Source organism: Cucumis sativus, chromosome 3 (genome assembly GCF_000004075.3).
Source record: "Cucumis sativus cultivar 9930 chromosome 3, Cucumber_9930_V3, whole genome shotgun sequence".
NCBI classification, from domain to species: Eukaryota; Viridiplantae; Streptophyta; class Magnoliopsida; order Cucurbitales; family Cucurbitaceae; genus Cucumis; species Cucumis sativus.
The window spans coordinates 40,501,361-40,517,339 of record NC_026657.2 but is presented as its reverse complement, the minus strand read 5'-3'; the positions used below and the strand labels follow the sequence as shown (position 1 = coordinate 40,517,339).

The 15,979-nt window shown below is 34.5% G+C and overlaps 1 protein-coding gene across 1 annotated transcript in view; it reads right to left on the bottom strand.

Annotated features, from left to right (window-relative positions):
• The window catches only part of LOC101212417, a 70,547-nt gene extending 58,252 nt beyond the window's left edge, over positions 1-12,295 (bottom strand). The window contains exons 1-9 of the mRNA XM_011654376.2: positions 11,943-12,295; positions 11,198-11,301; positions 6,231-6,365; positions 6,061-6,111; positions 5,657-5,751; positions 5,469-5,586; positions 4,282-4,383; positions 4,017-4,205; positions 3,552-3,712 (exon numbers count right to left, since the gene is read on the bottom strand). Of these exons, the coding sequence (XP_011652678.1) occupies positions 3,552-3,712; positions 4,017-4,205; positions 4,282-4,383; positions 5,469-5,586; positions 5,657-5,751; positions 6,061-6,111; positions 6,231-6,365; positions 11,198-11,301; positions 11,943-12,039 (1,052 nt within the window). The 5' untranslated portion in view covers positions 12,040-12,295. The remainder of the gene's footprint in view (positions 1-3,551; positions 3,713-4,016; positions 4,206-4,281; positions 4,384-5,468; positions 5,587-5,656; positions 5,752-6,060; positions 6,112-6,230; positions 6,366-11,197; positions 11,302-11,942) is intronic.
• Between the last annotated feature and the right edge of the window lie 3,684 nt (positions 12,296-15,979).

Genomic DNA, 15,979 nt, shown 5'->3' with positions numbered 1-15,979 from the left:
ATACTAAAGGGAAAAACGACAAAAAAAAAAAACAATCACAAAGAACAAGTTAAAAAAGCAAAATCCAAACAAAAAATTAAGCTAAACTGAACCAAAGCGAAGAGCACTGAAAACAAAGCATAACGAAAAATCTCTCTCATAAGGAAAACGTTCAAAACTAGAGACTTGCAAGAAAATGCAACCGGATGATGCCACGATTATTGACTAAGAGGGAGTAAGACTTATCAATCTTTTATTAAACCAAGATGATGCCACGATCATTTTTTTTGAAACGGAGACAAACTTCTTTATTAATGTAAAACTCAAAGTACAAGAGAATTATACAATGAGAAAAAACGAGAAGCCAAAAAGAGGGGAAGGGGGACCAAGGAAAAACCAAAGACCAAAAGAAAATTCAAGTACGAAGCAGCCAAACATGTAAGAAATAAAACTGAAGAAAAAACAATACAAGAAATGAACCAAAACAGCAGACTGGCAGAACATGGGAATGCGGAGGATGCAGGAGGATCAGCAACTGATTAATCATAAAACTTGGAGAAAGAAAGCCCAGTTTAAATGATAGAACTTGAAAGGAGTAATCTTTAGATTTTAGACATAACCTTCTTATAACCCACATGGTAAGCAAGCAATCCTCGAGAAAAACCTACCGATTCCACAAAGAACCAGCCAATGACCTAAATTGCTCAGTCCAGAATAATACCACAATCTTTGAGTGTGGACACCAAGTCCTTCGGAAAATCTGAGGATTTTAGGGGGAGGACCAAGGGGCATTGACTAGCAGGGCACAATCAGCTTCAAAAAGAGCGTTGAAATCCATCCCTTCAATCTCCGCAACAGCCTTGTGATTAGAAGGGCACCTCAAGTCTGTTGACTCTTCAATACTAACACAGAAGGGTGAGTCTGTCTCTAAATCTGCTCGCTTCTTGGTGGAAACCACATCTCTAGTGCTCCTGCCAAAGGGAAATCTTTCATGTGCCCATCGAGTTATATTAAAAACCCCACCAACACACCAAGTCGCTGCCGCACAAACATCTAAGGAAGACAATTTTGGCCAAACCAATTTTTTTTCTCTGTATTCACAAGGGCCATAGGCATTTGTAATCCAACATACCTTTTTACACAAGGAGAGGCATTTGATAGATAGAGAGAACCTTCTTTTAATAACTTCAGTAACCAAGATCTTGCTACAATGTCACATGGTAAGGATTCCTCCGGATGACCCAACAGATGCCACAAATTCCCAGCCAATATCATTGGAGCTCCACAGTGATTTAGTGAAAACTGAATTCAAACTTTCTTTCTTAAATTCTTGAATCCACAATCATTGACTAAGGGCAGCAGATCCTTAGGCAATTCTTAGGAGACTTGGAAGGGAATAGCGTCAGCTTCATCAAATAAAATACAGAGATTTGCCCCTTTAATTTCTTCATTACTCTTGAGATCAAAATCATTTAAGAAGCCCAAGAACTCCTCACTACTGACACTAAATGGAGAATCCAAGGTCTTGGTGGGCAACTTGTCAATGGCAGAACGACAAGGGGAGCCTCGCATCAATAACTTTAGTGTTACAGTTGGGATGTTGAGTATTTGAACTGCTTGGTAGGAGAAACCGAGTTTACTGACCTGGTGAGGCAATTAGAAGACTAAATTTTGGACACTATATGTTTCTTTATCGCTTGGTAGTTTAAGGATTTAAGTTGAACTAGGCAATGAAGCTAAGATTCAAGAATAAGAGTGAGCGTTCTGGCACTTCATTTGAGGCATCAGGCCTACTCAAGTTGCGTTCTCGTGTCGTAACGCGAGGTTCAGGACGCGTTGCAGAGCAAGGCATGACAGATATTTAGTGCAAAGGGAAAAATTGTCTAGCCAACCATCTGTCCAGAAAGCAATCCTTGTACCACCACCAAGTTTAAAAGAGGCTAAGGGCTCCACCTTCCTCCATACTCCTGAGATACTAATCCAAGGGCTTTTTAGGTTGTAACCAGAATCTCCCACTGTGTGCCAGTTGAAAGATTCTTTTCCGTGGATCCTTCGGATGACTTGTCTCCATCAAGAAGTTTTTTCATTAATAAACCTCCAGCCCCACTTAGCAAGTACAGCCATGTTCTTATTTTGCAGCATTCCCAAACTCAGATAATTGATTTTGCTTCCTGTGTGCCCTCCCCATAAAAAATTCCTCATTAATCTCTCCAAAAAAGGTGCTACATTAACTGGCATTGCAAACAAACAAAGGTTGCCCAAATCGATTGTCAGTGTTAGTAGTGAAGAGCCTCATGGAAAGTTCAAGAAAGTTCAGTCAGGAAAGCCTAGCATTCTACTCTGCCAGACCATTACCAGCTAAAGGCTTGCCCTGCCTTTTCTCAACCTCTTTCAGAAGATGAAAAGAGAATAAAGAATAAAGAAGAGCGCTTTCCTCTTCTTTGACTTATTCTTTTTCAATTTCTTTTCTTCTTCGCCTTAGAGTCAGATTCTCCGAAAACAAAGGTTCCATAGCCTTCTTTTTAGAGGAAATCATTGACCATTTCCCTTCTCAAATTTCATCCAAGAGGTAAGAGGAAATCATTGATCATTTCCCAAAACACCATCCAACCTTTTTTAACCATGCACAAATTTCGCTTCCTCCCATGGAGGGTCAAACAGAAGTCTCAAATTGCCAGCTAAAAGATGATTCGAATTTGGATACACTAATGACACCAAAATCATCTCTAAATTTTCTTTGAAATAAAGAACGAACTAGAAGTTAAAGAAATTCAACTAAAGCACTTCACAGTGCAGAAGATCATGCTTATTTGGTAATATCCTTGTATAGTTCACTTCTTTTTTCTTTTTTCAACTTTTATACTGCTCATTCTAATGATTGACCACACGTTGGCAATAGCAGCACAACATATTTTCTCAACCAGAGAAAAAGGAAAACATCTGGTGTTTCTGTACATTCAATCATCTTTAAAAAAGGTTACATGCAACTCAAATAAAAGTTCCATCAAAATACTATTCTACTTTTTTTTCCAAGAAAAAATGACTTTTCATTAAATTAATGAAAAGAGACTAATGCTCCTAGTATAAGGAAACAAAATATTCCACATCATCAAGAACAACATTCTAAGACATAAGGCGTATTATAAGCTAAGCTGAAAAAACAAGCACCCCCAATTCAAATAAATATCTTGGATGGAAAAATTTGCAAAGAGCTTAGAAAGAGAGCACCAAGTAGAGGCATTGATCCTTGCAATATCAAATCAATCTCAATTAAACATACTACACATCATCTAACTCAATTCAAAACTGTATCTTAAATGTTTAAAATGTTTTTAAAACATTACATTTATTGTCAAGAAAAGCAAATTCAAATTGATCTCAATTAAACATACAACACATCACTTAACTCAAACCAGAACTGTGTCCTAAATGTTTAAGATATATAAAAATAATACATTTATTATCAAGAAAAGCTTATTTTCTCGTGCTTCTTTTATCACATGAGAAGATCTTAATTCAATAACAAATGGTGACGCATCATTAAGAGAAAACAGCACAACTAGTCCAATTACCTTCCCTTCTTCAACTGGTCAGAAATTGAATTAAAAGCATACTTCCACCAGGAACTAGGATCAGTTTTCACAGAAACACGAGGTCGATAATGAGCGTACTTCAATCGCTGATTGAATGCAGCAAAATTATCGATTAACTTTAGAATATCCCTATACCCATTCTGCAAAAAGAAATGCAAAATAATCATTCATACAGACCATTTCTGCTTTAAGTTTTTCCTGTTTTTTTTTTCTTATCTCGTTAGGCTTCTACGATAAAATTAATAAAAATAATAGTTTTTTAAAAAAAATAAAAAACGAAACAGAATAAATGATCCCTAGTCATATTAACAAAATTCCTCTTTTGAGTTAGGATTGCTAATTCCGACAAATGCACTAAAGCATATTATCAGTTCTTTCATGTCCAACAAACTTTGTTTCAAATCCAAAACTACAGTTTAGGAGTTTCAAACATATATTTATAACCTTTGACAAACAAAGTGTCACGTCATCCAAATATACTGATGCTTTCTGTAGAGGTTCATGGCTATCTGCAAGATCATTTTCCCGCAACTTTGTATACCTTGCATATCCAGACACTGGTTGCAAGATATAGCCATGCTTCTTCGTAAGCCCTTCAGCCGGTTTCCCATTTTTGGTACCAAAGCGAAATACCTAAAAGGAACAGAATATCAGAAATGCAATACTACTTCAAGATACCAACACTAGTGAGGAAAAGCGAGAGGAGTACTTTGTCCCACTCTGATGGATGTAAATCCTCCCACGGTTTATCTAGATACCAAGGAGATATATCACAATCAAGGTAGACTGCTAACTGGTTGAGTTCAACAAACTGTTAACAAGAAACACAACATAAGCAATAAGTTGAATTAGTAAAAATGGAAACAAGAAATAAAACTCAGGAATTGAAAAGAAAAAACATTTTGGCCTAAATCAATCTGCAAGTTGTTGTTCTTGGGCTGAACTAAACCTTTTAATGTGCTGTTGGCACCATACCATTCTATTTGGCCATGAACCCCAGGCCATTCTTGTTTTATGAACTTTATTTAATTAAACCATTGCAAGCACCAATAGAGAGTGCATGGAAAATGATGCAACCAGGCATCAAAAGAGAAAAATCTTGATAATCATTTAAAAAGGAAAAATTTTGATAATCATTTAAAAGAGTTTTCTATTATTCATCATTCATCAAAGAAAAAAAAGACCCTAAGCCTCTCGCCCTCATCATTGGATGGGCCGGGGCTCAAATCCAGTGAACCTTAGGCACTGTTTGGGCCTGGATGGTGTTAGCCTAACCTTCAAATAGCGCAGGCCCATAACCCAAAATGCTTGACAAAGATTTAACTAAATACTTTCCTGAAGAATCCAATGCTCAAATGTGAGAATAATCACCAGCCTCCATTTTCTTTTCTTTTCTTTTTTATTTGAAAGGGAAACAAGTCTCTTTTATTAGATAAAAATGACACTAAAGATCATAGTACAACAAAGTTATACATGAAACTTATTAAACCACCAATTCATCCAAAAGCTTAAGCTTGTGGTTGAAGGTAAATTTAATTATATACCACTAACAAGGTGGTCCAATAACATGAATCAATGAAAAAGTTGTTTCTTGTTAATTAATTAATTATTTGTTTAAAAAAACACACACGCACACTAGTGTAACTTTGTACTTACTAGTTACAAGTTTGTTTTCCTACAAACAAATAAAAATTAAAGTAGAAATGAACAGTTAACAACAATAAAAGGTTTGCAAAATGAATGCTCCAGACACAATCTGCGTTATTGATGTTTGTTCAAAAGCCTGCACATAATTGGATATTTTCCAATAGTAACACAGAGATCTCATTTCATGACCGCTAACAAAGAGTTAAAAGGGTCAGGAAATTAGAGAAATGATATATGTAAGAAGAAGACCTTCTGAATGCGATCCAGTGCACCACCAGTTATAAAAGTCTCCTTCCCATCATCATCTACTGTGACAGCTGAAAGTTTTTCTAAACTTACACCAGCTGCAAATGGATGTCCAGGATTGCTGCAAATCAAAACTCTGTTACTAAACAAACCAATCAAGTACATGAAGTACAGACATTTATTGTTTTTACCTTTCAATATCCTCGTATCTGATGTGAATATTTGATATGGAAAGCTTTAAATTTCCAATTATAGTGCTGACCAGTGATCCCAACCACGAATTATTCTAAAGAGAAAGAAAACCCAGAAGAAAAGAGAAAGGGCACTAGAGTCATGCTAACCAAAAAAAAATTCACATCTTGTTGAACTAAAAATAATCAACTGAGAGGAAGGAAACAGGAATTTTGAAGTTAAGTTCAACCAGACACCATGCACACATAATTGTTTTCACACAATTAAAAACGAAATAACCAAATGAATGTGTTTTAATTTTCAGCAACTAAATAATGACAAGCCATATTTTGAAGATATTTGAAGTTTGAAGATAACTGTTTTTATGATTAATGTTGAACCATAGTGCTTATAGAAGACTTACCATTTCTGTCTTTGTTCGCTGCATCCTCTCTAAGAGCTTCATTTCCATTTCCTGCTCCATGTTAAGAGTGAAGAAATTAGAACTCCATATTGCGTATGATTTGTTTCTCAAACCCCCCCCCCCCCCCCTCTCCACACACACACACAAAATATAATAATAAAATAACTTACACGAACTCTAGTTTTCTTGACCTCTTGGATACCATCTTCACTGTGTCCTTCAACTTCCGTAGCAGGCTCAGCTAATAAGAAAATTCGATCTAAATACACTATGACAGGATCTTGACCAAGTCTGCTCCATGGAACCTGGTTTGGAAAACATGTTATTGACATAAAAACCTTGTTGCTCCAAAGCTCTAAAGTCAAAGTTGAAACAAAATGACAAGTACTCTTTCAAGTAGCAGTAAAGCTCAACCGAGAAAGGTAAATGAAAGATAACAAATAAAAATATTTTCCTACAATATCCATCAATACCAATATTTCGGCAAATTTGAAAGCTTCACATTTTCATCAACGACATTTCAAATCTTGTTTACAAGATGTTGATCACAATATTCAATGGTGCATCTAACTCAAGAATGATGGAAATGGAGGATGGCTAAAACAATACAATAAACTGAAGCAGTCAATCTGTGCCAGCCATGGAAAGGCAACTCATTCATGACTGCCCCACATGTGCAGAATTTTGAGAGAGCAGATTCAGCCAGAAAGTTACGAACGGCTTTGGATTATTTCATCCATCAATAAAATTGATTCTTATCTAAAGTTTAACACAACAGATAGTGAAGACAGTAGGTCAACCACCCAGGAATTTATTGTCTAAGCACCAACAATACCTTAGCACAAGTTGGAAGCCAACAAATAGATAGTTTACACAAAAGAAAACAGATGTGTCCATTGACAAGCTAACTGAATCTATTACAGCAGCTCGAAAGGCAGACAAGAGAACTCACTCAGACCACTACAAGGTTCAATTACGTCAAGAAACTGAATCCCAGTCTCAAGGATAATCTTGAAAACCAAAAAGATTCTGGGATATCCAGAACTCAGCATTTCACTCAGACAGCAAAAGAACACTCAACTTTTGCAGTCAGACTCAAAATCAAGCACCAAGAAAAAAGACTCGTATAAGAATTCAAACAATGGGAAGAAATTTAGATGAGGGCAAGCTGACACCGAAAGAAAATTGTATTCCCATTAGCATTTTACAAAGCAAACCAATGAGGAAAGTGAAGGCAGCGAAAAGAATGAAGAAATAGAGTAGCATTTTGTTTTTGCAGAAAAAAATGCTTTCATTGAGAAAAAAAAATAAAGAATACAAAGGCATACAAATATTCAAACCCCCAGAGAAAGGGATTCGACAAAGTAAAATATAGCCCAGGGAATAATTACAAAAAAATCTTTGAAACCAAAGCCCAACGAGAAACATGAAGCCTCACCAAGGACCAAACCTCACTAGGTCTCTCCCCACACCACAAAAAACTTTGTTTTTCTTCTCCCTCCAAAAATCCCAAAATAAAGCAGATTCCCACAGGCCAAAAAAAAATGGTCTTTCTCTTTGAAAGGCAAATGGAGGAGCAACTCCCCGGGCATAGAATGAACATCCCTTTGCCGAGCAAGTGCAAAATCAAATTCATGAAAAAAGTTATTCCACACAAATCCTGCATACTAGCACTCGCAAAGAAGGTTTTCCTCTTGGTGCCCGAAACAATCTTCCCAAAACAGAACACCAAAAAATTTCCAGGTTTATCCATGGTCTACGAGATGAGATTAAAGACATTGTAAACTTACATCCTTTAACTTTTCTTTCAGATGTCATCTCCTTAGCTTCCAAGATTGGAGACAGTGAAGAAATCAAGAAAAACAAGATTTCTCAAAGAAAGAATAATTGGGACAAACAGCAGAGAGCAAACTCAACTAATTCATTTAGAACCTTTCAGCAAGGAAGTTCCTCTATATCTTCACAGCCTGCTAAGAAAGATGAAAACCCACAAATGATTCCAGCCACCAAACCAAGTGAGAATACCACAAAGAAGAAGGTTGACAACGTTTATAACCGTCCTACTTTGGGTAAATGTTTCAGGTGTGGACAACAAGGACACCTCTCCAACGAGTGACCTCAAAGAAGAACTTTGACAATTAAAGAAGGACAAGAAGATGATGACTCGGATGACAACATCTATGAGATTTCAACACCGGATGAAGGAGATCAACTATCTTGTGTAGTTCAGAGAATTCTTTTCACCCCTACGACTGAACAAATACCTCAAAGGAATTCCCTCTTTCGAACAAGATGCACCATTAACTATAAAGTGTGTCAAGTTATCATTGGTAGTGGTAGTAGTAAAAACTTAGTGTCTAAAAAACCAGTTTCTGCCATAAATTTGAAAATTGACCCACACCCGAGTCCCTATAAGGTTAGTTGGATAAAAAAAGGGGGATAATTCATGGTTATGCCATTTGGATTGACTAACGCAGTGCGTCCACATTTCAATCCTTGATGAACTCAATTTTCAGGCCTTACCTGAGGAAGTTTATACTAGTGTCTTCGACGACATATTGATTTATAGTGGAGATTTGGAGATACACTTGAAGCACCTCAGATTGGCATTAGAAATATTGAGGAAGAATGAATTATATGCAAATCAGAAAAAAAATGCAATTTTGCAAAGGAATATGTGGACTACTTGGGCCATATAATCTCGGACCAAGGGGTAGAAGTTGATCATGAGAAGATTAAAGCAATCAAGGAGTGGCCTATGCCAACAAATGAAAGAGAAGTCTACGGATTTCTAGGCTTAACGAGCTACTATCGTAAATTTGTTCAACACTAGATAAATTGCAGCACCATTAACTCAATTAGTAAAGAAGGGAGGATTCAAATGAACTGAGGAATCTACAGAGGCTTTCCAGCAATTGCAAAACTCCATGATGACACTGCCTGTTCTATCATTACCTGATTTTAATGCTACATTTGAACTGGATACAGATGCATCTGGATATGGCATAGGAGCAGTGCTTACTCAATCCAAGAGGCCTATTGCATACTTCAGTCATACGTTATCAGTAAGGGACAGAGGCAAACCCGTGTATGAGAGAGAATTGATGGCAGTGGTTTTGGTTGTATAGCGATGGAGACCTTACCTACTTGGGAAGAAATTCATAGTCAAAACTGATCAGAAGTCCCTGAAGTTTCTGCTAGAACAGAGACTGATACAACCCCAATATCAGAAGTGGGTAGCTAAGCTCTTGGGCTATTCATTTGAGGTTATATACAAGCTGGGATTAGAAAATAAATCAGCAGATGCTTTATCACGAATGCCTCCTACCGTTCATCTATGTAGTTTGACAACCCCAACATTGGTGGACATACAGGTGGTTAAGAAGGAAGTGGAAGGGGATGAAAAGTTGAGCAAGATTATGGTTGAACTGCAAATAGTGGAAGAAGACAAGGAAAGCAAATTTTCCATTCGGCAAGGGACGCTAAGATACAAGTACAGGTTAGTATTGTCCAAGACTTCAGCATTTATTCCAACAATATTTAATACCTATCACGACTCTGTGTTAGGAGGACATTCTGGTTTTTTACCTACATATAAGACAAAAACTAGTAAGCTGTACTCAGAAGGAATGAACTCATATATTAAGAAATACCGTGATGAGTATGTGGTATGCTAGAAGAATAAGTCTTTAGAACTAACTCCAGCAGGTCTATTGTTACCATTGGAAATTCAAAATAGTGTTTGGAGTGATATATCCAGCAGGTCTATTGTTACTTCAAACGGGTTTGAAGTAATATTTGTGGTAGTGGATAGGTTTAGTAAATATGGGCACTTCTTAGCCCTGAAGCATCTTTTCGCAGCGAAGACAATGGCAGAGTTGTTTGTGAAGGAAATCCTTCGGCTACATGGTTATCCTAAGCCAATAGTGTCTCTGACAGAAACAATGTCTTCTTGAGTAATTTCTGGAAGGAGATGTGCAAAATGGCTGGTACTAGATTGAATCGAAGTACAGCTTATCACCCGCAGACAAACGGTCAAACTGAAGAGGTCAACAGGGGAGTGGAAACCTATCTACGGTGTTTCTGTGGTGAACGGCCGAAAAAATGGACAAGATGGTTACACTAGGTTGAGTATTGGTATAATACTACATTCCAGAGGTCCTTAGGGGTCACTCCTTTCCAAGCGGTGTATGGATCCATGCCTCCCCCATTGGTGTATTTATGGTGATCGTGACACATCTAACTCAGCTTTAGATGAGCAGCTCAAGGCAAGAGATGAGGCTTTGGGTGCATTAAAGGAGCATCTTCAAATTGACCAAAATAAAATGGAAAAGAGTGCAAACTTGAAGCGTCAAGATGTGGAGTATGCTGCTGGAGATATGGTGTTTTTGAAGATTAGGCCTTATAGACAAATCTCTTTGCGGAAGAAAAGGAATGAGAAATTGTCTCCCAGGTTCTTTGGGCCTTATAAGATTGTGGAAAGAATCGGCTTGGTGGCATACATATTAGAATTACCTGAGTCATCATCCATTCATCCGGTTTTTCATATCTCCCAGCTCAAGAAAACGGTGGGTGATCATAGGATAGGAAATGATACCTTATTTGACTGAGAACCACGAATGGTTGGCTATACAGGAAGAAATATATGGTTATACAAAGAACAAAGAAGGGAATCGAGAGGTGCTGATTAAATGGCATGGCCTACCTCCTCATGAAGCCACCTAGGAAAAGTGTGAATAGTTTCAGCAACTGTTTCCAGATTTTCACCTTGAGGATAAGATGAGTTTGGAAAGGGAATGTAATGATAGACCCCTATCATACATCAATATAGTAAAAGGAAGAAAAAACAGAAAGGGACCATAGGAGGGCGCACGTGCGAAGAGGAGTAGAGTTAGAAGTGGTTATTTCATAAGATGATTAGTATAAATAGAAATTAGATAGGAAGAAGAAAAGTTAGTTAGTGAGTTGTGATCATAGTCTCATGCTCTTCCTTGAGAGATAGGATAGCAGAGAGAGAGAGGATTGTTCTTCGAATTGAGACCTTCTCAATTCGTCTTTCATTGTAATTCGATTCTACTATTGAAGTAATAAAGATTTCTTACTTAATTCAAAGAGGAGTTCCAACAATTTCACAAACCTTAATTTTGACTGATCCAAGAAAGCCGGCTTTAACTTTCACTGGCAACTTCAATGCATTGAGTGCCTCTGGCTTCAGCTGCATGTTTGTTAGCTCAACATCACCTAAGAGACAATAACATAAACAAGTTGAAAGCTCAATCAAAACCAAAGGAGTTCAAATACATGTATATGTACAAATAGAATTTGAACACATGCTAGACAATGCAGTGCCCTATAATTATTTTGATAGTATTCAAATTCACATATTTTGTGGAAATAACTCAACCCATAAGAGTTTCCAGCTCATAAAGAATTCATTATGCTCTCACTGGAGCCCATAACCTGATGCAGGCAGAAATCATGGAGCTGACCTCCTCTCCCACCTTCTATGATTAATATTATAATGACACTTAATCCTACTACTGTAGTCAACAAGTCAGTTCTCGTTTCTATTTGCATAACATCATCCATCCTCACTCGAGCGGGATGCAACACCTTACAAGTGATATCCATAGTGGAATAACAGCTATAACTCGCTAATCATCTTCCTAGCAAACTCAATACTATCTTCTTGCACGAATGTGAATTACATTTTTTTTTTTTCATATTGCACCAAGTTAAACTCAAACCACCTAAGACTAAAAGCTCAATATCTGTTAGAAAGTTAGCAGAACTTCAAAACCAACACTCATGCGATGGTGATAGCAGAAGTAAAATGAAGAATACAAAACAACAAGTAATGCAGAAACTGAAATGAATCCAACCTTGCCACACACTGATCTTCAGAGCCTCCTTATTGAGTCCTCGTACATAATTTCCAAGGTACCTCTGCAATAAGTACGCCACTTGATCCTCCAACATTTTTGCTCACCTCTTAATAAAATTCTTGTCACGTTAATCTACAAACCAAACAGCAAGCAGAAGAAACTTAAGGTGAATAAGAAGAAAAATAAGAAGAATGAAGAGCAATTCACAATCAATTCAATATTCATTCTCAGAGCCGGAATGATCCGTTCCAGTCACTTCGTCTTCTCTGTTGAGTATCTACACGAAGAAAAGAAAAAAAATCGCCATTGTCGACATGTCGAATACACATTTCCTTATGGGATGATCATTTCATTACAATTGAAGCAATCGAACGGATTCTGAGTAATTCTAACAGCGTTTTCAGATCAACGTCATGTGATCTGCACGTGGTCAACATTTAATTGAAAAGTCAAACCTAATGGTAAGTGTTAATGGTTGTAGGACGGAGCGTAGTGTGGTTCTGGTTGCATGTGATTTTTGTCCGGATAACTTGATGGTTACTCTTGAGACTCAATATATTGAGTGAAATTACGTAATTGCCATTTAGGAAAGGCGGTGAAGGTTGTCGACGTGGGGAAACGGCCCGAGTCTCTGAAGAACCGAACGTATGTATGGATAGTTTTTTTTGGCCCTTTTAGATTTATGCGTGATATGCACGTGATGCGTTCTAGTTTGTTTAATTGTTTATTTATTGGAGTAATAAATAATTAAGCTTGTGATTTAAATTTTACGTTAGTGTTTTAGAAAAAACAACAAATTTATAATATTTTTTAGTTCAACAGTCACTCAAAAGCTATAATTAACGAGCTCAAAATGAGCCTCAACTTTACTAAATGGTTAATGGAACATGTATGACCTAAAACATTATACGGAGATCGAAATGGGTCCATAAGAAAATGTTCAGCCTCATACAAGGTTGAGGTTAAAACTAGTAAAATTAAATCTAAACCAAGACATACCATAGAACACGATAAGTTATATGACTATCTTAAAGTGACTCTAAAACTTTATCGTAACAACCTAAGTCAATCGTCTATATAAATACATTATTATAGCTTCATTAGAGGTAGCTTTAATTATATTCTCAACTTTCATACATTTAACAACATTTTACTTTCCAACTTAAACGTTCTCTTATTCGAATTCTGACATCAATGGAAGCAGGGAACAAGTTCAAAACTAGTGTTAACAAGTAATGATATAGAAAGTGGTCGAAGTATCCATTTGCAAAACTTCTGTTTAAAAATGTTGGTTATAATTGTTAGATATAAACCAAAGACAAACAAATATTATAGTTAGAGGGTTATTTGTGCTAGTGAGTAAATAAAAATGATAGGATGAGATCTATAATTGTCAAAAGAAATAATTTGTGAAAATTACATGTAGTTAGAAGATTGGAAAACACGTGCATGAAATTTTTGCTATAATATCATGAAATCTTCTTTGTTATAATTTCAAACATAATTTTAAATTTTGTTATACAATTCAATTTTTAAAAATTACAAACTACGTGCCAGGCACGTGTGACTATGGTTTTCAAACATAACCCTCAAAGGCCAACCCAAAGTCCCAGCCAGGTAAAGCCCAAAACCATTATAATACTAGGCCTACATATTTGAAACACAAAGCCCAGGCCCCAAAGGCCCAAGTATTTTGGTAGGACTAACTTTACAAAAACTTCCATTTTATTCTCTTCCAGGAATTTTATACCAAATATATATATTTTTTATTTTCTTGTTTTATGAAAATAAAAAGTAATATTGCAACTTTGCATTTGAAATATTTTATTTTTCATAAAGTATCACAATAATAGAAACTTTTTTCATAATTTTAGATTTCAATAATTTAGTCTCCAATAATTGTATAACAAAGCAAACAACTCCATTCATTAACATGTTTCAATAATTCTTGAATGATTCAATAATCAGTCAATACATTATTAATCATATTATTTATGCATGGAACATCGAAATAATTGTTTTATTATAAAAAAAAAATCAAACCAATTTATTTTTCTATAAAAAATAAATAGTTCGTTTTTATTTTCTATTTTCTAAAAACTCATTATATTAAATAGAAACAAACTAATAAAAAACAAAACCTAATGCAATAAAAACACAATTTAATACCATTTAAACAACATCACACAAAAAGTATCATTTTATAAAAATGAACCTTACCTAACCACTTAATTTGCAATTCTAAAATTTAAATCCATACCATAAGGACATAAATTCCTCCTTCATTTTCTTTTATTTTGAACCCCTTATTAGATTACTTATTTATTGTTAAATTAAAAGGTGAATAGCACTTTTTTTAGGTTAAATTTATAGACAATTTTTAAAATGAAGACAACATTTTAAGAAACTACTTGTTTTTTTTTTTTCATACTTGATTTGATTTTTAAAAATGTCGATAAAAAAAAAAAACAAAGTAACACGACTCTATAAACGTGTAACTTAAAAAATTAGCAACAAAACGTTGTATTTGTAAACACATTATGCACGTATTTTTTTTCAAAAAAAGAAGATAAAAATGGTTTAATAATCATTTCGAACAAGTGACATTTTTTTTAAAAGACCCTCCTAAAAGTTTGTTAGCATAAATTAAAAAAACAAACTTTATAATGAGAATACAATAAACTCAGTTCATTCACACACATATATACTTTTAAAATAAGATTTGGTGTTTACTTTCCTTGTTCTAAGATATTTTATTTGCTTAGACATTATTAGAATATTTAGTCATTTTATCATTAATATTAGTTATAACTTCAAAGGCATCTATCTATATGAAAGGGAGGAAAATTCTCCAAAAGAAAAAAGAGAAAGGAAGCCATACTCCAATCTCCACTAGTTGTTAAAAGAAACACTAAAACTAACTTTTCAAGAATGGAGGCATGTATAAAGAAAATATAAATAATTGAAAAGGGTAGTTACAAATATAACGTTATATGTAAAATAATAAAGTGTATAACAATATTTAAAAACAAAACTATAAATATAATAAAATTGATTAAAATTGATCAATAAATATATTTTTTTTGCTACATTTTAATTATAATTTTAAAAATTACTGCATATTGTAATTACCTTAATTGAAAAAATCTATTATAAATAGGTTTACTATTTTATTATTATAATTATTAAAAATTTAATTCAATTCAACTATTTGTTTTTATCCCTAACACCAAACACTACTCTCTTTTGAAGAAGTGTAAGCTATTAATAAAAAAATATGAATATTAAATAAAAAAAAAAAGTAAATATTATAGAAAAATTATAAATAGTAAATAATAAAAATAATAAATATTATAGAAAAAATTATGAATATTAAATAATAAAAATAGTAAATATTATAGCCAATCTTCCAATTCAAAGCTCTTAGACAATAATATACAACCCCTAGAATTTCTTACTATTTTATAGGTTATATATATTTTACCCATGTCTCTTAAAGATATCAAAGACAAATTAAAAAGAAAAAATCTAATGGATCCTCTTAGATAATTATTCCATTATTTATTATTGAGAATTAATTAAACACAATTTCTCTTATTTTATAGAATGACAAATCTATCTCCGACTAAAATGATTATATTCGACAAATCTATCTCCAACTAAAATGATTAAATTCGACAAATCCATCTTTAAATAAATAAAGGAAAATTCTTAGAAAATTTAGAAGTGAAACAAATAGTTTAGTTTTGAAAATTCAAATTAATTTAGCAAACATGTTTTTTATAGAAAAAAATTAAACTTGATTTAAAGAAATAATAAGAAAAAGTAAATATGAAACGAGATGGTTCTTTACATATTTTTCTTTTAGTTTACTTATAGATCTTCGAAGTTATGTGGTAATTTTTGACGTCAAACCCTATGCGATTGTGAGGGAGTTTTTCTTTCCTTTGAGAAAATGTTGATTTTCTTGTAGTATCCATCTAAAGAAATCAATACACAACAAAGGTAGAATGAAGGAAGATTCATAGAAAACG